Genomic DNA, 25969 nt, shown 5'->3' with positions numbered 1-25969 from the left:
ACTTGGTGTATTTCTTTCCTTAATAGAGCGCAGTCGCGGACTAATTGTGGGCCTTTGTGAAAGTATTTCTGTTAATTGCAGCACCGTCATGTGCTGCAATGAACAAATATTTTCACAAAGGCCCACAATCAGCCCGCAGTCGCGCTCTATTAAGGAAAGAAATACAGCAAGTGCAGGAGCCACTTTCTGCTGAATGCGTGCACAGGCTGCCATAAGAAGTACACTTACCCGCCGCTCCCTTGTGTTCTCCTCTTCCAGTGTTACCACAGTATCCCGCAACCAGGAAATGACAGTTTTTCACACCACTCGCATTCTAAAAGCGGCGGCGTGAATGCTAACGGGGGGGATGTGCTATGCGCACACGCTTCACATAGGACACTGCGTGCTCGGTATGACAGAGGACAGTGCTTGCAAGTCTTCTGGGTATTTAGAAACAAACTCCAAGGGACCCATAAACCCAGTTGAGACCTGGGTAGATCGCAAACAACAATGTCTTAACAGGTATTAATAAAGGGCAATTTTAGTTTCAATAAAGCATACACATAAAAGTTGCAAAAAGGAAGGAGACGGAGACAAAAGTAGTTATAGCAGTTAAATGCAAGAACTAGTCTGTTTATAAGTAGGAATAGCATAAATAAAAAAGGACAAAATGGCGGCACTCAGTTACATTAAATGTACATGTAATCTCTACAGACTTGTGCACATTAGTACTTGTGAAGAATAAAGTGAACAGCGCAAGTGAAATACTATATACACCGGTAAAACTGCGCAGGAAAAAGACAAACATGAATGTCAATATATACAGAGGACTCCTTCCTTTTTGCAATTTTTATATGCATGCTTTTTCAAAAGTAAAATTCTACTCTATTAATACCTGTTGAGACATTGCTGTTTGCTATACGCAAGTCTTCTGGGGACATCTTTTAGCCAGTACATAGCAGATCTTTATGCCGAGAACAATTGAGAGATTGTCTGTTGCTGCACTGCTGTGCCCTTCTTTGCTTCGGCAAACCTTACTAACAGCTGATCGTCCACCCGCTGTTTATTGGTATGGTCAATATAAACGCTTAGTGCCCTTTTAGACTCCTTTCAATGGAGTGTCTCTTTCTCCTAAGAGGGATGAGGTGAAGCAAAGAATGCTGGATGGGTAATAGCCTGCCTAGAATGATTTGAAGTGACCACTTTTAGTAGAATTGAAGCTCAGGCATTGTTCCCTCCAAGGTGCGCGCCTGTGCGGCTGCGCACACAGCAATCAATCTCCGCACAGGGGGCACACTGTAGCGCACATTTGAAAGGAGAGACCTTTAAGGTCTCAGTGGAGAAATCCGGCAGAGGAGAAACGAAAACAAACTGGCTAATTTAACCTGACGAGCAATCATTTGCATCTGTGTATGGGGTAATCTCCATCGTGTTTAGCAGCATTTAACTTTTATTGCCAACAGATCAGAACACAGATAAACGCCGCCAAACACGATAGACATCACCCATTCACAGATGCAAATGGATGCTTTTAAATATGTTCAGGGATTAGCTCAGGCACGGGCTCTCCCCGTTAATTTATAAGCTTCCCACCTGTACAAAACATTTAGATTAATGCTATTTGTGGAAAAGGCAGCCAGAAGATTCCTTGTTGTATGCACAGAGTTCTGTCAAAAATTGCCAGTTTCTTTCCATTTCACTGCACGCTAAAGTGAGATTTCCATTTACATCTTTTTTTTATTTGTTATTTAAATGAGATGTGTCATTAAAACCCAAAGGTTTGTACAGGTCGGTAAGATAACAAATTAACGGGGAGAGCCCGTGCAAGAGCCAAGACCTGAAAATATTTAACAGGTAAACTCTACACCAAACATCACGTACATATGGATAACATCTTTACAAAACTCAAAAAGTTTATTTCCTTAACATGTGGAAACTTTGACATTAATACATCACATTATAGCACTGCATTGACACGTACTTTAAACATGAACCATGAGTGAACAAAGAGGCAAAACATTTTCATGTAAACCCTGTATGTGTCCCCAAGTTATTATAAAGCAATACTGTAGTCTATTAAATCAAACATAGGTGTTTGTACAACTCATTTGAACTCACATATTTGAAGTGCTTTCTAAAGAGTTATGCTAAAATAAAATATTTGCCCAAGATCACACAGTTTAAGCGGGGAAGCCACGATTAATTCTGTTTTGCTGATGTCCCTTTGTACAAATCAAGCAGTAAATGGGTACCTAATTGATTTCCCTTTATCCCCTTGTGCACGTTACAGCAGTTTTTATATAGCAGGAAGAAACACGAAGGTATTGGAGCGATTTACCTGTGCACCACTTACATTACACAAGGTCACCATTCATTGTTAATAGGCATGCGGAGATTACGGGGCCGATTAGGATGGTGGGCAGACTTTCGTCCGCCCGCCACCCTATCTTAAACAGGACCGCCATACAGGCGGTCAGCTGTCCCGACTGAGGCATTACAATGCGACCGCCACCGTGTTGGTCACAATGCCTATCTTTTGCATTACTGCGGTACCTGCCACATGGGGCAGGGGATATGTAGGGGGTACCATAGGTGCTCCCATCAACCCACAGCTTAGGATAAGGGGGAAAGGGGCCTGCTATGGGCCCCCAAAGTCCCTTTACGTCCGCCTTTTCATTGCGGGTTACCCGCCATGATAAGGCGGACGGAAAGGGACATCATAATCCCTACGGTGGTGCCCGTCCGGCACCGCCACTATTGTAGGGATTGGATAACCCGTCAATGCACCGGCACGGTCAAGGAGCCCGTCGAATATGTGGCGGTCAGTCTTTCTGACCACCGACAATCCTCCTGCTATGGTAATATGGCGGGCGGATTACATGGTTCCAATGACAGTGGGACCGCCGTCGTCACTGTAATCGGCCCCTATGTGATTTGCCCAGAATCACGTGGGGGGGGGGGGGGGGGGGGTCTGTGTATGTATATATATATGTATATATATATATATAAATAAATAATCAAAAATTGTTTTGCATATTAAGCATAACATCTCGGGTTGAGTTTGGAACCTGGAGGTGCTGCCCACAGTACTCGGTTGGTAGACTGTGTAGAGGGTTATTCAGAGGAGAGCATGAGATGCCGAACCTGCACTCTGCGGGTGTCGGCAGACAAAAGCCTGGTCTGGGGACAAGCTGTAGTGAATTAGGAATGGAGCGTGCTAAAATTGACCAAAGCTCCTCCTTGAATCTTCTGTTGGACTGGCAAGATTGGATTATTGCATGAGCTGCACCACACCCTCTCTGAAATATCACCACTCCCTATTTGCCTTTATACAGTACAGTTTGAAAATTAACATTAAAAAATATAATTTACCATTTAGTTTGCGTAAAGAAATGTAAACTGTTTTTTCACCTGATCACCCAAGAGGTAGCAGGCTCGCTGGCATAATAGCTCATGGTAAGTTCGCACACAACTCAGAATAGTGTGCAACAACACATTGCATTGCCGCTCGCCAAACAAAAAAATTAGAGGGAACATTGAGCTCAGGGACGCAACACTAACTTATCCGGAAAGAACATTGTATGAGGTGTGTCGATAGAAAGATCCCGCAGCTTGCTCACTTATCTAGCGATGTTATGGTGATGACCAAGACCATCTTCAGCGTTAAAATTTTCAATGGACATCTGTGCAGTAGCTCAAGAGGGGGGCACAAAAAAAAAGTGAGAACTAAGTTGGAGTCCCACTGTGGTATCACAAAGGGTTTAGGTGGAAACAAGTTTTGAAAAACTCTCAGAAATGTAATCAGGTGACAAATAAAGAAAGCTGATTAGGCAACTGCTAAAAAGCCAAAAGTCCCTAGAAATCGCCCTTAAAGGGGCCAAAGGTATGTCCTTGCTGGGCCAAGGACAAAACAAACATCAAAACTTTGGGCAACTTGACATGTAGTTGGTCAAAGTGTTGGGAGCTGCACAAATTTATCCCAATGACTGGCGTACAACAATTTAGTGGAGGGATGCCTCACTGCCAAAATGGTATCAGCAACCTCAGGAGGAAGGTTAAAGGAGGTCAACTGCCACAGCTTAATCTCCAATGGTGCAGTCCAGCGTGCAAACCCCAGCCATGATGTTGCAACAGAATATCCTCCCGAAGCGGCAGCTTGATCGGGGGTACAGATGCTCGCTCGTGCCCAGATCTGGTTACCAGACTCTCCTGGCCCAATCCAGTGCCACTCACATCACTCCGCTCTACTTTGAAGGCATCTGAGAGAGTGCTGCCTTGGAAACTCCAATACGCAAAACTCTTCGAAATGCGCATTCTCAACTGTGGTAATTAGTTCTCATCACTGCAGGAAAACGCTGTGTGCCAACTCTAGGTCATTTATAATCTACTAAGCGCCGGGCCGAGTTAGTCCACCCTGGTCTATAGTGATTCCGCCAGGTGGTATACCACCAGAGAAATTCCTTGGCAGTCCATCCACTTCCGGAAGAGCAAAACCTCCTGACACGTGACCCAGTGGACAGGAAGGCTTCCACGGAAAGCAAATAGCTCTCAATTACAACATTTTGAGGCAGAGTTCAGTCTCTGACGGATATCAGAGGACTCTGATCTTCAACTCTCCAGATAGCCTCCCTAACCCAATAGTGATGCATCCATGATCACTGCCAGCTCTAGGTGAGGTAAGAACGGGGGGGTGCCACTGACCCAAGTGAGGTCCAGTAGATGCCACTGTAGGTTTCTTGCAGTCTCCTCTGCAACCTGGATGCAATCTGACAGATTCCCCTTGTTGGAAATCGGGCAACCGGGTTAGCAGTCACCAGGTTCCCAGCACAGTGGTAGCTTGGCTCGAGCGGTTGGGGGTCAGGCACCGTGTTAAGCGTACGTCACACCCTCACAATAACCATGCGTTCATCCGTTTCAAAAACGACACTACACCGTAAAAATGATGGAAGACCAGATGAAAATATATATGTCTTTATCTTATTTTCTCTTAGTTGCAGGCTTCACATCATAAATACAAAACAATAGGATTTTTCTTCAAAAGAGCAGGTCAAATAAATAATACTACTTCGGGATTTCAATAAATAGGTTCAGGTCATAAATAAGCAAGGAATAAATAGAGATACAATAAATACGGATTGCAAATACATACAGTCAGACAATAAATACAGTGCAAGAATAAATTAGTGGAAGACAATAAATAAAGCACCTTCGATAAATAAGGTAAAGCAATCAATGACAATTACAGATCAGATCACTTTCTTGAGGTCACTTTGCCCATACACAGCTTGTGGTCATTTGGATGGCATGGGGGTGTCCCACCTAGATTGGTCAAGGCTGGGACTGAAGCTAAGGCAGAACAAGGGTAATCTAAAAATCTGGCCCTCCAAACTACACAGCCCTTCACAGATGTCACTGCACCAGTCTCAGTTCACCCCTGACACTCCCAGGCTGGTTCTAACACCCCACTAGCCCCTAGAATGGTCTTTAGGGCTCCACGGTGCCTCAGATGCCCCCTCTACCACTTTCTGCCCTTTTCACGATGATCGGCTCCGCTCGGCGCCGTGTCGACGCCGTGAGGCGGCTCCGGTTCGATGTCGCTGGGCGGCCTCGACTCGATGTCGCTGGGCGGTCTCGACTCGATGTCGCCTTCCGGCGTTGCAGGGTAACGGTCTCCCCGCTTCCGGGTGTCTCCGGAGTGAGATCTCCACTCCCGACCTCCGACACGCTTCACCTCAGTTTCCGGCGACTCCGGTGGGCGGAATTCACTCCCCCGTCGACGCCTCACCTCGACCTCAGGTGACTCCCGACTCGACCTCCGGCGCCTCTCCACGACCTCCGTCGGCGCCCTCACTCGACCTCGGGTGACTCCCGACTCGACCTCCGGTGACTCTCCACGACCTCCGTCGGCGCCCTCACTCGACCTCTGACGGCTCCGGGTACGACGTCTGCTATCTGTCAGCGCCGCTTCTCTACCTCAGGCCCCAGGTCTCCAGGCTTCTCGACGTCAGGACTTCAGGAGGACACCACTGAACAGGTCAGGAGCTTGCTGTTCTTCTTTAAGGCCTGTTCCAAATGTTCAGATCCTTAAGATGGTTCTTCTGGTCTTGGTCCCACACAGGGCTTTAGGCTGGGCTTGGTCAGTAGAGACTAGCATCAAGGGTGGGTTTCTGGACCCCACTCCAAGCACTGGTTTCCACCTCTGCTGCCTTACTCCGACCTCCTTCTATCTCTGTCCTCTCTCTTCTCCAGTCAGTTGCCAACTGCCACTCTGAGATGGCCTCCCAACATTCTAAACTGCCTCCCACTGTCACAGGGTTCTAGAATGTTCCAGGAGGTTCTGGTGATGTCACAGGTGACAATGGGTGGCCACCATTTTGTGTCTCAGGCCCTCAGACAGAAGTTCCAGGGGTAGGGAAAATGGCTCCCTGACCCTGCATCAACACTAAAAAGTCTGGTGGTTCCCAAAAAGGAAAAATTATAATAGGGTTTGAGGCAGAAGTGGGACAAAAGAAATAATGATGAGGAGGGACCACCCAAAGGGCTGACAGGTCTAACACGCGTCCCCCCCAGCTGAAAGTGGGGAGAGCTACCCAACCCCTTGGGAGTTCTCATCACTAAGGCGGAAATACCTTGAGAGACCGTCTGCATTGGCGTGGTCCACTCCAGGCCGATGTTCCACCTGAAAGTCCATTCCCTGTAGGGAGATAGACCACCTTAGCAACTTGGGATTCTCCCCCTTCATCTGCATCAGCCACCGAAGGGGTCTGTGGTCGGTCTGAACTAGGAAGTGCGAGCCAAACAGGTATGGCCGCAACTTCTTCAGAGCCCATACCACTGCAAAGGCTTCACGCTCTATTGCACTCCACTTCTGTTCCCTGGGAAGTAGTCTCCGGGATAGGAAGACCACGGGTTGATCCAGACCCTCTTCATTGAGTTGCGATAACACTGCCCCAATGCCATGTTCCGATGCATCCGTCTGGACAATGAACTCCTTGGAAAAGTCTGGGGCCCTTAAGACCGGGGCCTCGCACATGGCTTGCTTCAATTTCACAAAGGCCTGCTGACAAGCCTCCGTCCAGACTACCCGTCGAGGTTGCTTCTTGGACGTAAGCTCCGTGAGGGGGGGCCACAATGGTACCATACCCCTTCACGAAGCGGCGGTAATATCCGGTGAGGCCCAGAAAAGCTCGGACCTCAGTCTGAGTCTTGGGGGGTTCCCAGGCCATGATAGCCTCGATTTTCGCCTGGAGGGGTTGCACCGCTCCCCTACCCACCAAGTGTCCAAGGTACACTACCGACCCCTGCCCGATCTGGCATTTACTGGCCTTGATCGTTAAACCAGCTTGCTTCAGGGCCTGGAGAACAGTTTGCAGGTGACGCAAGTGATCCTCCCAGCTGTTACTGAAGACGGCAATTTCGTCCAGATAAGCAGCAGAGAAACTCTCCATTCCAGTGAGGATCTGGTTCACCAGATGCTGAAACGTGGCAGGTGCGTTCTTGAGCCCAAAGGGCATCACGCAGAACTGGTAGTGGCCCTTGGGCGTGGAGAAGGCTGACCTTTCCTTAGCTCCATCAGTCAGAGAGATCTGCCAGTACCCGGAAGTAAGGTCAAAGGTACTCAGATATTGGGCAGCTCCCATCCGGTCAATTAATTCATCCGCCCTCGGAATCGGATGAGCATCAGTCTTGGTTACTGAGTTCAGTCCCCGGTAGTCCACACAGAACCTCAGTTCCGGTTGGGCACCCGGTGGTACAGCTTTTGGTACTAATACCACCGGACTGGACCAGGGGCTGCTGGAAGGTTCAATCACTCCTAGCTCCAGCATCTTAGTGACTTCACTGTGAATGCTGGTCTTCACCTTGTCTGTCATCCGGTAGATCTTTGACTTCACAGGTGGGCTGTTTCCTGTGTCCACATCATGGACGCACAGGTGAGTCCTACCCGGAACAAGGGAGAACAACGAAGAGTACTGCCCCAGGACCTGGCGGCAGTCCTCCTGCTGTTCAGGAGTTAGGGACGGGGAGAGAATCACTCCCTCCACCAACCCATCCTTCTCTTGAGACGCAAATAGGTCGGGGAGAGGCTCGCTTTCCACGTCCTCTGCTCCGTCAGTCACCATCAGCAAGATGACTTCGGGCCTCTCATGGTGGGGTTGGAGGCGGTTGGCATGCAGCACCCGTAGGGGCTGGCGAGGGGTCTTCAGATCCACCAAGTAGGTAGCCTTACCCTTCTTCTCCAACACCTCAAAGGGTCCTGACCAGCGATCCTGGAGGGCGCTAAGCTCTCCTGGTTCGATCACCCACACCTTCTGGCCAGGCTCCAATTCCACCGGGTGAGCATTGTTGTCATACCACGCCTTCATCACTGCTTGGCTGGCTTCCAAGTTGTCGGAAGCTTGCTTCCACAACTTAGCCATTTGGCTCCGGAAGGCCAGCATGTAGCTCACCACGTCCTGGGGAAGCTTTCTGGGAGTTCTTTCCCATCCGTCTCTCACCAGGCTGAGAGGTCCACGCACAGGGTGCCCATACAAAAGCTCGAAGGGGCTGAAGCCCACTCCCTTCTGTGGCACTTCCCTGTAAGAAAACAATAGACAGGGTAGGAGGACGTCCCATTTCCTCCGCAGGCTTTCAGGCAGACTTCTGATCATGCCTTTCAAGGTTTTATTGAACCTCTTCACCAGACCATTGGTCTGGGGGTGGTAAGGAGTGGTGAACCGGTACGTCACTCCACACTCCTTCCACATGGCCCGCATGTATGCTGACATGAAGTTGGTCCCCCTGTCAGACACAACTTCCTTGGGAAAACCCACTCGGGTAAAGATTCCCATCAGGGCCCTAGCCACAACAGGTGCAGTAATGGTCCTCAGAGGTATAGCCTCTGGGTACCGTGTGGCATGATCCACCAGAACCAGGATAAACCTGTGACCAGCTGTAGTAGGCGGATCTAACGGACCCACAATGTCGATGCCCACCCTTTCAAAGGGGGTGCTAACGACAGGAAGTGGTTCAAGGGGAGCTTTCAGCTTCACCCCTGTTTTCCCACTGGCTTGACAAGACACGCACGTCCGGCAGTAGGTGTCGGATGACACTTTCATTTGAGGCCAATAAAAGTGTGGGACAAGCCGGGCAAAGGTCTTGTCTTGCCCCAGGTGTCCTGCCAAGGGGATCTCATGAGCCAATTCCAGGAGAAAGGCTCGATAACGTTGAGGGACAACCAAGGTCCGTGACGATCCGTGCATGGGTGCCTTGGGTTCACTGTAGAGGAGGCCATCCTCCCAGTAAATGTGGTAGTTCCCCTCAACGTTCCCTGCTGCCTGGGCTTCGGCCTGTCGTCTCAGTCCCTCAAGGGTAGGACACTCCTTCTGGCCCTTGCAGAATTCCTCCCTGGTCGGCCCTCCCTCCACGTGCCACTCGGCCGGGATGGGTAGGTTCTCCAGTTCGGTAACATTCCCCTCCGCGGACTCCTGGTCCACCACCTCCGGTGGCCTATCCGTCACACGGGGCGCGGATGCCGAGGCAGGCTCCTCCTGCCCTCGGTTCTTCCCTTGGTTGGCAACCGGCGGTGCCTTTGTTCCAGGCTCCCGCCTGAACGAACTCCCCCTCCGGGTAGTCGCAGACCCTGTGCTGACACAGGCCCAGTCAGGTGTACCCAGCATCTCAGTATGAGTCCGGTATTCCACCTCCTTCCAAGCATTATGCTCCATGTCATTCCCCAGCAGACAATCGACTGGCACGGCAGGGCTTACGGCAACTCGAAGCGACCCTGCAACCCCTTCCCATTCAAATGGAACCTCGGCCATCGGATAGTGGCCCATTCTGCCGTCAGCCATCGCGGCAGGGTGGAGTACATGGGGAATCACCTGCTCTGGAGACACCAGTTGGCTACGTACCATAGTCATACTGGCTCCTGTGTCTCTCAGAGCTTCCCCTCTTTGGCCGTTGATGGTGACCCACTGCCCATACTTTGTGGTATTTGCGGGCACCTGGATCTTAGGAACCATCTCCCGTTCTCCCAGGGACACTAAAGTGACACCCGCCCACTCCCTTCCCTTATCTAAAGGCATCTCCTCCCCGAGCACTACACTAGCTACTCCGGGGGCCTTTCCTCCGATGGGAGGGGGTGATCTTTTCGGGCACTTCACATCTCCCTTATAGTGTCCGACACCACCGCACTCGAAGCAATGGACAACCCTTGGCTGCTGACTCTGGCCAGGATTAGGGTTTCTGGGTGGGTTAGCCCTAGGGGTGAATCCCGTTCCCTTCCCTTGGAAACTATTTTGGGGGCCTTTAGAGAACTCAGTTTTCTTTTCCCCTCCCTCTTTCTTCTGGGGGGCGCCCTGTCCGGTCTTTTGAGAGTCCCCTCCAGTCCCCCTTGTGGACACCCGGGTACTAGCCCAAATGTCCGCCTCCTCAGCAAGCTTCCGGGGATTGGTCAGCTTGCTATCCACCAGGTGTTGACGCAGGTCAGGGAAACATTTTTCGAGCAGGTGTTCCTTCAACATCAAATCAAACAACCCCTCGTAGTCCCTCACCTCGCTGCCCTGTATCCAACCCTCTAATGCCTTCTTTGCATAGTCCAGGAAATCCACCCAATTCTGTGTGCCCAGTTTGTGACTACCCCGGAACTTCTGTCTGTACTTCTCGGGTGTTAGTCCAAACTTCCTCACGAGCGCCACTTTCATGGTGGGGTAGTGGGTCTGCTCATCCTGCTCTAGGGCCAATAATGTATCCCTGCCAGCTGGAGGCATGTATTTATACAATCCCCCTCCCCAATACTTCTCTGGAACCCCAAGGGCTCTTAAAGAGACCTCATAGGCCGCTAGCCACTTGGCGATATCATCTCCCGCACTATAGCTGGCTACTATGTCTTTTGGCAGATAGGGTTTGGGTTCCCTGGTGATTTCTCTCTCTTTGCTGCCACCATTAGGAACAGTGTGTGCCCCGACCCGTAGGATCTGGAGATCTATCTCCCGGAGCCTCAACTCGTGAGCCATCCTCCGTTCCTCCTTTTCTTTCTCCAGCTTCGCCAACTCCCATGTGAGCCGTCTTTTCTCCCTCCGGTCAGTTAAGTCTGCTTCTGATAAGCCGCCACTAGAGACACTGCTGCCCTTCCTTGAAAGTGTTCTGGGCCCCGCTACTAGGTTCCCCACCTCAGGTTGGTACAAACCAGCCCCCTCGCTGACAGGCTCTCCATCCCTGTCCTCCTTCTCACCCTTACTTTCTCGTCGTGCCTCCCCCCAAGCCCTCAAGCTGGTCTGGAGCTCACCCTTCTTTGCACCTTGGGGACAAAACACCCCCTCTCGCTGACAAAACTCTCTGAGTTGGGCCACAGTGTAAGTTTCCACATCCTCCAGCACAAACTCCATTTTGCCCACTCAGGATAGAAGACAGTTGCTTGCAGAAGCTATGCAGGGGGGTACCTTTTGTAATACCTCCTCCCACCACCAGAAGTAAATTTGGAAAAAACAAAACTCAAAATTAGGAAGTCCGCTTGGAGAAAACTCCCGGTGTATGCCTATGGACTACCCAAAGTTATTGTCGAGTAGACGCAAGCACAGCTCTATCCCACCACTGAACACCAATTTTATGTTGGAAATCGGGAAACCGGGTTAGCAGTCACCAGGTTCCCAGCACAGTGGTAGCTTGGCTCGAGCGGTTGGGGGTCAGGCACCGTGTTAAGCATACGTCACACCCTCACAATAACCATGCGTTCATCCGTTCCAAAAACGACACTACACCGTAAAAATGATGGAAGACCAGATGAAAATATATATGTCTTTATCTTATTATCTCTTAGTTGCAGGCTTCACATCATAAATACAAAACAATAGGATTTTTCTTCAAAAGAGCAGGTCAAATAAATAATACTACTTCGGGATTTCAATAAATAGGTTCAGGTCATAAATAAGCAAAGAATAAATAGAGATACAATAAATACGGATGGCAAATAAATACAGTCAGACAATAAATACAGTGCAAGAATAAATTAGTGGAAGACAATAAATAAAGCACCTTCAATAAATAAGGTAAAGCAATCAATGACAATTACAGATCAGATCACTTTCTTGAGGTCACTTTGCCCATACACAGCTTGTGGTCATTTGGATGGCATGGGGGTGTCCCACCTAGATTGGTCAAGGGTGGGACTGAAGCTAAGGCAGAACAAGGGTAATCTAAAAATCTGGCCCTCCAAACTACACAGCCCTTCACAGATGTCACTGCACCAGTCTCAGTTCACCCCTGACACTCCCAGGCTGGTTCTAACACCCCACTAGCCCCTAGAATGGTCTTTAGGGCTCCACGGGGCCTCAGATGCCCCCTCTACCACTTACTGCCCTTTTCACGATGATCGCTCCGCTCGGCACCGTGTCGACGGCGTGAGGCGGCTCCGGTTCGATGTCGCTGGGCGGTCTCGACTCGATGTCGCTGGGCGGTCTCGACTCGATGTCGCTGGGCGGTCTCGACTCGATGTCGCTGGGCGGTCTCGACTCGATGTCGCCTTCCGGCGTTGCAGGGTCACGGTCTCCCCGCTTCCGGGTGTCTCCGGAGTGCGATCTCCACTCCCGACCTCCGACGCGCTTCACCTCAGTTTCCGGCGACTCCGGTGGGCGGACTTCACTCCCCCGTCGACGCCTCACCTCGACCTCAGGTGACTCCCGACTCGACCTCTGGCGCCTCTCCATGACCTCCGTCGGCGCCCTCACTCGACCTCGGCTGACTCCCGACTCGACCTCCGGTGACTCTCCACGACCTCCGTCGGCGCCCTCACTCGACCTCTGACTGCTCCGGGTACGACGTCTGCTTTCTGTCAGCGCCGCTTCTCTACCTCAGGCCCCAGGTCTCCACGCTTCTCGACGTCAGGAGGACACCACTGAACAGGTCAGGAGCTTGCTGTTCTTCTTCTTTAAGGCCTGTTCCAAATGTTCAGATCCTTAAGATGGTTCTTCTGGTCTTGGTCCCACACAGGGCTTTAGGCTGGGCTTGGTCAGTAGAGACTAGCATCAAGGGTGGGTTTCTGGACCCCACTCCAAGCACTGGTTTCCACCTCTGCTGCCTTACTCCGACCTCCTTCTATCTCTGTCCTCTCTTCTCCAGTCAGTTGCCAACTGCCACTCTGAGATGGCCTCCCAACCTTCTAAACTGCCTCCCACTGTCACAGGGTTCTAGAATGTTCCAGGAGGTTCTGGTGATGTCACAGGTGACAATGGGTGGCCACCATTTTGTGTCTCAGACCCTCAGACAGAAGTTCCAGGGGTAGGGAAAATGGCTACCTGACCCTGCATCAACACTAAAAAGTCTGGTGGTTCCCAAAAAGGAAAAATTATAATAGGGTTTGAGGCAGAAGTGGGACAAAAGAAATAATGATGAGGAGGGACCACCCAAAGGGCTGACAGGTCTAACACCCCTCATAAGGTGTCTACTGGAACTTGAGGTCCTACTGCAAAGCCTGCGTCTGCAACCTGGTATGTTTGGCCAGCAGGATGCAGGAGGAGAACAAGTCTGGTGGTCTCAGAATCATCCACCATGATATCCAGGACTGAGGCTGAAATATCTGGATGGGAAATTGAATGTTCATGGCTCTCCACTCTAGTGGTGGTGGGGTAGGGGGAAATGCAGCCATACGATAGCCAGAATGGTGCCAATAAACTGGAGCGTCTGAAAGAGTCAGGTGTGGCTTTGGCATGTTTACAGTAAACTCCAACAAGGTTAGCTTCACTGTTGGATGGAGGTGGTTGACGACAGCTTGAGGCGAGCCCACCTTCAACCGCCAGTCAACATGGTAGGGGAAAGATTGGTACCCCTGACCTCCAAAAGTATGTTGTGACCACCGCCTTCACTTTCATGAACACCCGAGGGGCACAGGTAAGGGCAAAAGGGAGTACTGGGAACTGAAAATGCTTCTGGCAGACTGTGACCCCACAGGTGGTATCTGTGGGCCTGAGATACGACATCTGGAAATAAGCATCCTGACGATTCAACATCACCTTTCAGTCTCTGGGATCTAGGCCAGATAGGACCTGGGCAAGTGTGGACAACATGAAATTGTCCTTCCGCAGAAATGCATTGCGAGGGTGAAGATCTTCATCAGAATGAAGGCTTCTGCCCTTCGAAAAAAGGAGGTAGCAGGAATAGCACCCAATTTCTATTCCTGAGGCTGGAACTCTCTCGGGCCCCTTAATCCAAAAGGGCCTGTATTTCACGCTGCACAATGATAAATGGTACCCAGTCAGCCTGCCTGATAGTGATGAAGTTACAGAGGGCTCAAAAGAAATGGGAGGGCATAGCCCCAATGGACAATTGAAAGGACCCACTTATCTGAAGTAATCGCCTGTCACCCCTCGAGGAAATATCGAATCATGCTGCCGACAAAGACACACCAAAGCACTTTTGCAGCTGCAGATGGAGGGGTGTGAAAATAAGCTGCATGTTGTCTCTGCTGTCCTGGGCTATGTATCTGAGAACTGCAGCCTCGGTCAAGAAAGGGATTAAAATTCTGTTGGTCTGGTAGAGGGGTGTGGCACTGGCAAAACTAAAAACCCCAACCATGGCCACGGAGATGGAGAAATTGTCTGGTAGAAGCAGAAAGACCAAATGAATGTGCTGTAGCTCTACTCTTAAAAAATTTCCAGGGGAGAGTCTGATTTTTTTTTTGTCAAAGAGGTGAGAGCTGTCAAACAGCGTGTCCATCAGGTATATTATTATATAGAGGGCAAACTGTTGCCCAAAAATGCATCTCGAGGCAGACTATCCTGACTGGAAAAAAGAGTAAGGAAAAAATGCAGGGGGACTAAGTAGTGTAGAGACACGTTTTGAGAGCTTTCCTGAAAGCTTAGAGTTACAGAAGGTCTTGAAGAGTGGGAGGCAAGCTATATCCCCATTGAGACTCTTGAAATGAGAAATTTCAGCTGCCTGCTCGAACTTTGTAAAACTTGGGAACCTTCAAGAGGTTGGCATTAGCACTGTTACTGAATAGAGTACAGTTCTTATTTCTTTGTGATCTTATTGAATTATTAACGTTGATTTATTAGTTTTAATTGCATATCTTACGAGCATAAATCTCGTTAGATTTCTTTTCCAAAATGAAATCATATAAATAGCTTATACAAACAGCAGCTACCATGTTCATAACGGATTAGACCCTATCATACAGGTCTATAATAATGGTGATACATACTTTCTTTTCAGCCATTTATTAGAATTAAAGACATCCACCAACTATGGAGTTGCAAGTTTTAATCACTAGGAACTCATCACCTTGAAACGGGATCTGTGAGTGATTGGCTACTTATTTTCTATCTTATTGTTACTGGATTATATAATGTTACAGGCCTTTACTATTTAATAGACCTCTTTCATTAAACTTCATTTTTGAGCACTCAGATATAGCACCGTAAATAAATATAAAATCGTAATGTGTGATACCTAGGAAGACCGTCAGATTATGTATATAGATTGTTGCTATTGATACATATTGTGCTTTTTATGATCATTAAAAAAAAAAAAAAAAAGTATGTATTGTTTAAATAGATGTTATTCATGAGAATACATAACAAGATATGGACAACCACTGATGAAATCTGAGTATGTTTTTTCTTTTTTAGACAATTGTGTGGCTTTCCTGAAGAAGGCGTTGTATACGCCGAAACGCACGTCGAGTTAATAAAGATATTACCACTTTTTATTTATACATAGATTAAATGTAATGTGTTAATATTGTTTCATTTTTTAGATGTTTTGTATAAATATAATTTGTTTAAATAATATGAGAAGAAATTATTAAAATTTGAACATAGTTTTTCCGTCTTCCTTGGTCTGCTTATTGTCGTAGATATTGTGTAATTTGTTTACTTTATTGATATTGCCTAGGAGTTTGTCATTACTATTCAAGTCCCTGTCCTAGGAATTGAACTATCCATTGTTCAGGAGGTCCTTGTTTTTTCTGAGCTCTACTATTAAAGCCTTTCCAGGGGAGAGTCTGATTTTTTTTTTTGTCAAAGAGGTGAGAGCTGTCAAAGGGGTGAGAGCTGTCAAACAGCGTGTCCATCAGGGATATTATTATATAGAGGGCAAACTGTTACCCAAAACTGCATCTCGAGGCAGACTATCCTGACTGGAAAAAAAGAGTAAGGAAAAAATGCAGGGGGACTAAGTAGTGTAGAGACACGTTTTGAGAGCTTTCCTGAAAGCTTAGAGTTACAGAATGTCTCGAAGAGTGGGAGGCAAGCTATATCCCCGTTGAGACTCTTGAAATGAGAAACTTCAGCCGCCTGCTCGAACTTTGTAAAACTTGGGAACCTTCAAGAGGTTGGCTTTAGCGGAGCTCAGCACTGTTTGAGGGAAGTAATTTTGCAGTTGTCCTGAAGTATGTCTGGTCTGACTTGGTGGAAAGATCTGTGAACCATACAGAGATTAAAATTGGATTTGCTTTGGCGTGGGAAGAAAATGAAGAGTCCAGAGCAGATGTGGTAGAAGAACTGCTTGAAGGAGAGCAAGCTAACATTTCTGCGGCTGACTGAATATGGTTAAGAGGTTTAATAAGTTACATAGCAGCCCCCAAAAACAGTGCATTACTATTGTCAAGTCTAATCAAGGTGACACTCTGCCCCATTAGAGAGCGTAGCCGATGTAAGATTTTAACCAGATATCCACATTAATGAAAGCAACTAAAGGAGAGTCAGTTGAAGTAACTTGTAAGTAAGATATCACTGTGCATATACAATCCAAAATTCTAAACAAAAGCCACAACCAAAACAGAGCTACCCTCAGGAGGCCAGAAATCCGTTGGCAGTATGTGCATAGGCTTTCCTGTAAAAACAGCCTATATCGTTAATTTTGTTGGCTTAAAATTTCAGGGAGTTTGCACAAAGAGATGTCATTAATGCAGCTGTGGAATGAGGCCATAGATTAGAACGTATGATCCATTGTGAGAATCAGTTGAGTGTCATCTGGGTAGTTAAACTTTATGCTATGGGATCTTAACAGGAGGGTAAATGTCCTGAGGTAGACATAAAATAATGTTGGACTCGAGGAGGAGCCCCGAGGTACCCCATACCAATTGCTTTTAAGGAAGAACGAAAGAAGGAAGGGGTGGGATTACTTGCATTTTGGCCTCCAATGCTTGGACATCCCCAGAGAAGTCCATAGTTCTCTTCCAAGCGTGACATCGAAGTGCCATTCTCGTGCCCCCTGCATGGTCCAAGCAGTCAGCTGTGCCAAAGTCGAAACCTATTATGAATTTACCTAGAACACGATCATCCTGGATAGTTTGGGTTAGGGACGCTTAAGATCGTTTGGAACAGCCAGTAAAACTTGTGCCACCATGTCTCAAAGAACATGGGAGTAAAGGTAAAGAAAACCGATGGGATTTACTGACCACAGAGCAAGGCTCGTGGAGGGAGAAAATCCGCTTGACAAAAGTCTCTCTCCATTTCAACTCATGAGGTGAAGTGGTGGGAAGGAAATGGGTTTTACTTTGCAAATGGACACCTGTACCACTAAACTCTCTGACGTCAGATATTGTGTGACAAAGTCCAGCTCATCTGGTGCAGATCGATGGCGAAGAGCAACCTGCTTGTGAACAGATAGGCCTGGAAATGGTTTCGCCCCAGTGCCCATGAGGGGTGTCTGTATGGCAGTCATTAAACAGCAATTGAGCTTTAATAGGGGCCTGGCCAGGTTGAAGTAAGTCAGTCAAAACATCAGTGTTCACCTGTTTGGTAGGTAGCTGTAGGTCTAAAACATCTGGTGCCCCTAGTATATTGACTGTGAAGAAGGCGCTTTCCTCAGTAGCAGGACCTGGGGTGACACAAAGACAGTATCTGGAGAAGTATCCAGACCACTGGCATTTTGGAATTATTCATACCAGTTATCCTCATCATATTATGGGATATAACCAGCCCCTTCTTCAGAATTATCTGAGTCACTGCCAAAAAGATTGTGTAAAGTTCGGGCCCTACTGCCTGGTAAGGGTAAAATTTCAGAATGGGAGGGATTGCCTATTTTCCAGTCAGGTCCGGGTGCAGCCTTGGTTGTGGTGGGTTTGTCACAGAGTCAGATAGCACAATGGGCCGTAAATTCTACAGCATCTACATCGATACGAAATGGAACAGTGCAGATTGTGCCAGAACTGAAGTCAGCACCAAAGCTGGGGCTCAACCCGAAAGAAGTTAAAGGGGCACAGGTAGAGCAGAGAATGGATCTGCTGGCAAAAGTCCTACTGGAGGCTGCTGCTGCTACTTGGTGGATAAAGACGTGCTACAGGGTGCTGAAAAGTGCACAACATGGCCTCTCTAAATGCCTCTACTTGCTGTGACGTCACAGACAGGCCGAGAAATTCAGTATGTACTAGTATTAGACTCTGAATCATCTCAGAAGGAGATCCGGAGCGAGACCAAGAGACATGCTGACACCCTCACACACACTCTGGAGTGCCGCATAGACTTATGTTTTTTCTTGGACTTACTGGAAGACTTCCACCACGACAAAGATATGCCACAAGAAAGACTTCTGGAGTGGGAATTGGACCTTTCTTTCAAATGTGACTTGTGAAATTGAGTCTTATTGTGCCTGGTGCATTAAAGTTTGCCCTCACTGTTTATTATGGCCTTCAGGTTCCACTGGGTGCAGCATCACAGGACCTAGTGTGCTCCAATCCGTGATACCAAAGAAACATCTGTTTGTCACAGTCCCTACACAGTTTGAACCATGTCACCTTAAAAGGTAACTGTCTTGCACACTGGTAAATTCTGCCGAACTTTGTGGTCTTGAAGACCAAAGACAAGCCTGGATCTGGGTCTGAAGGCGCAAAAGAAAAGGAACTAATTGGACTGGAATGGTACAACATCGGTGTAGAATCACACAACGCCACCTACTGGTGTGCAGGAGAACTGCCTTAAAGTTTCTGGATCCCGTCTGATGCCTGGGGAAAAGTCACAACGGGAGGAGTCTGTGGTTAGAAGTATCCATCAGTATGATGAATGTAACATGTGGCCCAATACAAGGAACCAGAATCAAATCATTAAAAGGGGGCTTAGGGAGAGCAGGACCTTGGTGTATAGAAAGACCATTCATTCTCTCTGGGTCCGGAGATATTTTTGTTAAGTATTTTCGATCCTCTCAATTCTGGTGATGGACATTTTACTAGTAAAAAGAAAATGTGGTCTGAATGGTCATTAATGCAAGAGTTGCTGAGGTAAATTCTTATTCCTTTTACCCCCTTCCCCCGCCCCCAAATGTCCAATCTAATTTCCTGCCGTTCCCCCCCACATCAAAGTAAGTATAAAATATATAAAGTTCCATTTGTCTTCCCACTCCAAATTCCTTTCTCTCCCCAATCCTGTTTAAATACTTACTTCTATATTGACACTTTCAGTTCAACTGTAGGCAACATCAGTATACCACTATGATTAGTTATAACTGTAACCTTGGCATCATTGAATGGAAGGAAATAGAACACAGGCTCGCACTAACACTGTCTTGAGACGTTTCAGGTTTTGTGGCATCATGCAGCAAACAAATACCATTTTATAGTACTTTTTCAAGTATCTCTACTAAATCAAATCGGTATTCCGACTACAACATTTTGAGAAAATACATTTATAGTAGCTCTACTTAACATTTGGGAACAGTTGACATCTATATCCATTTTGCAAACACTTACCCTCTGAAACAGCTGCTGTGACAAAAACCTGGATGCCATTTTGCCTATATGTTTTTGCCCTCCTACTTTACAGTGGATGTATCCATATAGGTTGGCAGTTTGAAGAGAAATTCCGGCTATAACAAGGGCCTAGATAAAATACAAGAAATGAGGTAAAAAGATGCACTTAGAAATCACTTCCCCGAGCCCACATTAGAAGCAACACTTGAATTGGATGTTAAAGAAAAAATACTCTTAGCAGAAAGTCCATATCAAGCCTCTTGGCAAACAATACAATTGCAGCAATAAAGTTCATCAAGATTAGATTGGTACCGTCACTATTCAAGAATTGTATGGTGCAAGCTTCATCAATATATGCATGCTGTACGTCTACTCGTGTTGATAGTGGGCTGCTGTGCATTCATAACATTTAGCTGCTACATATCTTAAGTATTATTATGTCGGATTGCCATCTTAGGCTCCAAAATGAATACTGCATTCATAAATAAACCTTCTGTCAAGAATGTGTCCTAATGCATACCGGTAAGCATTCTTTTTTTGTAATAAATGTAAAATTTAGTAAATTTTTGACCCAGCACATCGGAATCTTAAATGTTGTTCATTATGGAATGGATCTAATTTCACCAGAATCAGGCATCCAACGCATGTTTTCCCTTCTTTCAAGGGACAAGGTTGGTTTAGGATTGCACTTTCTCCAAACCACACTAGACAAATTCAGTGTGTGAAGAGACAAATGTTCATTCACAGTTTGAAAGCCAACAGCAGCTGCCTTGTGGCTTCTGTTTTCCAGTCTCAGCACGAATAAGGCACATAGTAGATAGTCTCTTTCTGGTTCTCTTTTCTTTTAGGTATTTAATGAATTTGTCTCTTTCCATTTCCCTTAATAATGAATCAATTGGTGGTCGTATGAACACGTCTTTCCTGTACTTCACCTTTTATTCGTTAGTGAATAATATCAAGATATGTTTCACAGAAGGTGGTAGTTCTTAAGATCCAAGTTATTACTTATTGTTTGACCTCCCACATCTGTTGCCTTTTTCTTAATTTTTCCACTCCCAAAGTGTTGTCCGCGTTAGAGTTTGCAGATGCCCGGGAATTTCTCTGCACTTCGGTACCAACTGCTCATATCCAACTCAGCTGGAGTTCTTGTTATACCTTACACAGTATGTTAAAATAAATAAAAAAACATTTAAGGGCAGGACACTTTTTTTTTTTTTTTAACGTACTACAAAAAAAGAATGGCTGAATTTCAGGTTCATACGTGGTATACCGAATACCCATTATACAATTTGTCTTTTCCCACGGATACACCAGCCTTTTCTTCAAACAACTATTGCTCGGCAAGACACCATAATAGTTTGACAGAAACACCGCTGATTTGTCTGTTGAGATAAATTATTTCTGTTATCAGTTCTGTATGTACTTGTGGCTTTTTAGGTCTCGCCTGAGACAGCGCTTTAGCGCTGCTCTGGCGAGACTTATAGTAAGCGAGTTTTGGAAGTGCAAACAGTGGCTTTTCAGGCCTCCAAGTACAGTGCATGTGAGCCGTCCGGGCGCGCGCACCATTTGGAGGCCTGAAACCCCTCGTTTGCTTTCACTTTCGCCGTGATGTGATCGCGATCGCGATCACTTTCAGCGCACCATTTGGCAGCCTGCGTGCCCGCCCCCACTCCCCCCTCCCACTCCCTCTTCGTCAGCTTCAGTGCGCGCTTGTTTTCCAAGAAGGTTTGTCGGGGACACGATGGAATCCATGTTGGTTCCGATTCTGCACGTATTAATAACACATCAAAAGTATTAACCAACAATTTCATGTCCTGCGAGACTCTGTGGCGTTTTTCTGTGTGTTCGTGTGTGGCTCCATCTTGACTGGATCAACACGGACATTGAGCCCCAGCGCTTTGGATGAAGGCACGCGGGTCCACACAGTGGAGCACGACCTTTTATCCTGGCCATAGTCCCCCCTCCACCCCGGGTCTACTTCCATCGTTGCTTCCGCGCTGTACCGTGCCTCGTGTGAGGTGTTCAGCCGGTCTCCATTGACACCAGGAACGGCAGTTTGCAAGTAGCAGATTGCAGGGTGGTGCTGCCAGAATGCCAGGCCTGCGACCTTCGGACACCTGCTAGGGGGCGCTGTTGACATGTGCCTCGACCTCGGACCTCTTTATCTTACTCACACCTACTGCTCTTCCGCAGCCGTCCCTGCATCCTAACTATGGGCGGTGTGCAGCGTTCAAACTGAACACGATAAGCCCCAAATCACACACAGCTGCTGCATGATGTATGCACTATTGTTTACATCTGCTGTCATTACTTCCGAGAACAGGAACACTACTGCACGGAAAGTGGCTGTTACTCCTGCACGACCCGTGCTCACAAAGGACGCACTTCATAGTTTAAAACTGGCAGTAGGGACACAGAGCCTAATGCACACTACTGACAATATTTACGCAGCCAATCTATACTTCATTAAGCGCAACACTTACTTGAGTCACAGTGGCCTGCGCCGCATCTGTACTGTCACCTATACTGGGCGCAACGCACACTGCGCCTGAGCCACTCTGAGCGCAATACAGACCCTGCACACTCTGGCCTGCGCCGCATCTGTACTGTCACATATACTGGGCGCAACGCACACTGCGCCTGAGCCACTCTGAGCGCAATACAGACCCTGCACACTGTGGCCTGCGCCGCATCTGTACTGTAATGCGGCCCAGAACCTACGTTAATCTGCATTTAACTGTTGCCCTACAGTAGACATTGTTAGTCTCCAGCAGCATTTGTAGGCTCCCCGAGTCCTCTCATTTTCGCACTGATACATTTTTCATAAAGTAGGTTTTTTCCCGGTTGAGCTCATGATCCATTTTATGAGCAGAACAAACGTGCGCGTCTTCCTTCCTGTGTGCTGTGTCACATACGAAGGGCGTCCTGGGTTACGTTAATTCTGCTCTCCCTGCTTGTCTCTGTCCTGGCTTCCTGCTTCGCCTGGATCTACAGTCTGTCTCGCGCCGCCTCGATAGACTGTCCATCCCACTGAGAGGGAGAAAACACTTTTCATTGCAGTTATTTCAAAGAAGATTTGAAACGCTGTATGTTTGAAATCGAGTCTCCCAAATGATTTCTAGAGCCAGTACTATTATGAAGTGGTCTTTTGATCCGACCCCATCTTAGGGTACACCAGTGTTTTGCATGTTTTCATTTCTTGACTCCAGCCTGTCAGAATGGCTTAGGGGGTGATTTACCTCCATTTTGCGCTGGGTTTGTATCATAAAAGTGAGGCAACCAGCACAGATTGTTTTTTTTTTATTATTTACTTTCTGGAAAAGGGACCAAGATAGCATCAAGTGGGCATTATATGGGCGTGCCTATGCACTCACCCATCCTTTTTTAGGCAAAACACTATTTACCAAAAATGTGAGACAAAGATGTGTGTACAAATATTACTCCTTTGGAAAAACGTGTTAAACAGAAATGTTTTCATTTCTTCTTTCCATTCTCACTTTGCATGTGTGCTCCACTGTACAGCACACATGCAAAGTTGGAAAAGTTTTAGAAGTTGTCTAAGCAAAGTTTTTTGCACTGGAAGGCAACGCTGCGTGCTGGTACAGGGCAGCAAAATTCTGCAGGCGCTAGGGAGAGGGGATGGGAGAGCCATATTAGTAGCCGGGCACTTTGAGCATTCAGTGCCACTTTGGCGCCCCCGTTATAGTACGAATCTAAGCACTGCCACTGCCTCTTGGCCCGTAGATGCCTGTGTATGGTGGACTTTACAGAGAGAGCCGAAGCACCCGCTTGCAACGAATCACACTGCTACACGAAACACTGCTGCACGCCGCACACTGCTGCACGCCGCACACTGCTGCACGCCGCACACTGCTGCACGCCGCACACTGCTTTTATGCGAGTTTATGCTACTGACATTGTAAATGGCAATGCCTTTTATTTGTTTTAAAACCAAAACATAAATAAAACGCATTGTAATTTTACAATGCCAATAGCTCAAACTCTTATAAATGCGAGACCTATTGCATTGCAAATGCTTGTTGTATTTATGTTAAACAAGGATAATGTCCTGAATATGCCATATGAAAAAAAGAGAAGGGAAGGGAATGAGTGGTTTATTTACTTTCACCCTTTGAGATAATATTCCATAAAATTAGACTAAAAGCTTAAACTACACATACAATAATAGTCAAATATCAGGGCCAACAGTTAATTTTGAATGATATTTAAATAAATAAAAAAATTAGACTGGTTATTAAACTCAATCTTTTCTTTCACTTGATGCCTTACCAGCCACTTTAGTTTTAAAGAGAAGAGGGTACTGAATAGAAAGACCGTCCAGATCATCGGACAAATGATCAGAGACAACCAAAAGATGCGAGCTTCAGTCTCCGTCGAAGATGAAACAGTCGAGGATGCCTGGAAAGCAAATGTGTTGTACTTAATACACAGTACAGTCATAAAATCGGATATACAGGAATCACAGGAACTAAAGTACCTGCTTATCTGTTAAAATTGTCACCAATTACAGTTGTGCTAATGAAGAAAGATTCACACATACACTTGCAAGTAGCTAGTCTGTGAAAATGTTACACATCTAAATATTGACACAATATCTTGTATGGGGCACAAAACTTTGGGGAGGCTATTTGAAACAATACCACAAGATATTACTATTTTGTAATGAGGATAAAGTCAAAACCGTATTGTCAATTTTGTATTTTGATTTAAGCTGCAATAATTAAGTTGCAAATTACATTCATAACACGTTTTTCCACTAGATGGCTGTCAGAAAGCCGTGAAAAGGAGGATGGATTCGACATCAGAGGCCCTGAAATATCAGTTTAAAAAAATGTGTCACTAAGTTGGGCCTCCACCGCAGAGTGAAAGTTTCGAAAGACAGCTGGCTTTGTCTTCTCAAGTACCTTATTTATTCACTGTCCTTTGATGCACTTGGGTATGAGAATTTTATAGTCATACAGTGGACAATAATGGAGTCCTTTTTTCTGGTTCACCTATTAAATCACTTCTAATGAAGAGCACACAGACTGACACAATTAGCCAGTCTTTAACAGCTACATTTAGACTCTTATAGGATAACTCTGAAAAGCCTCTCATCCAGGACTTTAGCTGCAAATGGAAACAAGATGCTTAAGAACCCAAACTGAAATAATTTAGCAGCCAAGCAAATGACAACCGTTAATGCTCAACATGTAACGTCACAGTTAAGTCGCAAAAGTCATTGCTTGAACAAAAAAAGATTTGAAGGTGAGAAACAAATAAAAGGACATCACAGAAGCAAGAGACAGATAAAAGACTAAGCTTTTTGCATAGATGTATGTCTTAAGGCAGATGAAACAGCCTAAAGTCTTGCTATCTGTACCTATAGCGGACAAAAAAAAAAACAGGTTGGGTTAGAAGGTGTACATTTCTGTACAATTTATGATACATGTTTAAATGTGGACCTGATTCGGAGCTCAGCACATCTTGACAAATGCAGTGCAGCAGTGGTTTGCAAGTGCTTTACAGGTGGAAAGTATTTTAGTTCGACTGAAAAACACAGGCAGAGGCCAGTTTGGCTGCTCTTTCTTGTCCGCTGCTGCCCTCTGCCTCCTCAATGCCTCCCTGCCCACCATCATGCCGTAGTTTTACAGTACATAAGCAACTGTTCTTTATTTCAGTGCTGAGTTGTGACACAAAAGGCATTGTAAGGTTCATGTATAAATAAGTATGAGACAGTGCAGGGCCCGTACTCCTCAGTCATTACCTCAATTCTAACTACAAATCTCAAGAAAATCAGTAATGAGTTCCTACCCACTTCTCTGACTCCTACTCATTGCCGCAATGACTGTGACAAAAGATATAGAGTATGCTCACATTTTCTCTCTTCCTCGTGCCATCCTCTCCCACTTCCCATCCTTTCTTTAACACCGTTTCTTCCTCAACCTTCTTCAGAACTCTCTCATGCTATCACCTGTCTAACTCAACATTACCTGAATAACCCTATCCCTCTAAATACTGCAGATTGCCTGCACCTCCACTATTCATCCTGAACCAGTCAAATTGCTACTCTGCCTCCTTTAACAAACAAGTATTTGCAATGCAATAGGTCTTGCATTTGCGAGACTTTTGAGATATTGGTATTGTAAAGGACAATGCCTTTTGTGTGTTTTGAAAATCTGCAAGCCGGGTCCATTTTCCCCCAGCAACTGCAGAACACTTTGAACACTTCTTTCTGGCTCACAACATGAAGCTCCAAAATCCCTAGCAGGATGATTGTAAAAACCTCCAATAGCAATGCTACTCTCTGCATGGATGGCTATGTACAAG

The 25969-nt window shown here is 46.7% G+C and overlaps 1 protein-coding gene across 5 annotated transcripts in view; it reads right to left on the bottom strand.

The window, feature by feature from the left end:
* The window catches only part of TVP23A (trans-golgi network vesicle protein 23 homolog A), a 94947-nt gene that overhangs the window by 52163 nt on the left and 16815 nt on the right, over positions 1–25969 (bottom strand). For all 5 annotated transcript variants that reach the window (XR_014969507.1, XR_014969509.1, XR_014969508.1 and 2 more), the window contains exons 5-6: positions 23930–24058; positions 19640–19768 (exon numbers count right to left, since the gene is read on the bottom strand). Coding sequence is in view for 2 of the 5 variants with exons in the window: in XM_085628300.1 (XP_085484426.1) it covers positions 19640–19768; positions 23930–24058 (258 nt within the window). In the remaining 3 variants the exon portion in view is untranslated. The remainder of the gene's footprint in view (positions 1–19639; positions 19769–23929; positions 24059–25969) is intronic.

Source organism: Triturus cristatus, chromosome 10 (assembly GCF_964204655.1).
Source record: "Triturus cristatus chromosome 10, aTriCri1.1, whole genome shotgun sequence".
Taxonomy (NCBI): domain Eukaryota; kingdom Metazoa; phylum Chordata; class Amphibia; order Caudata; family Salamandridae; genus Triturus; species Triturus cristatus.
The sequence above is the reverse complement of the archived record's forward strand: the minus strand, read 5'-3'. Positions and strand labels throughout refer to the sequence as shown.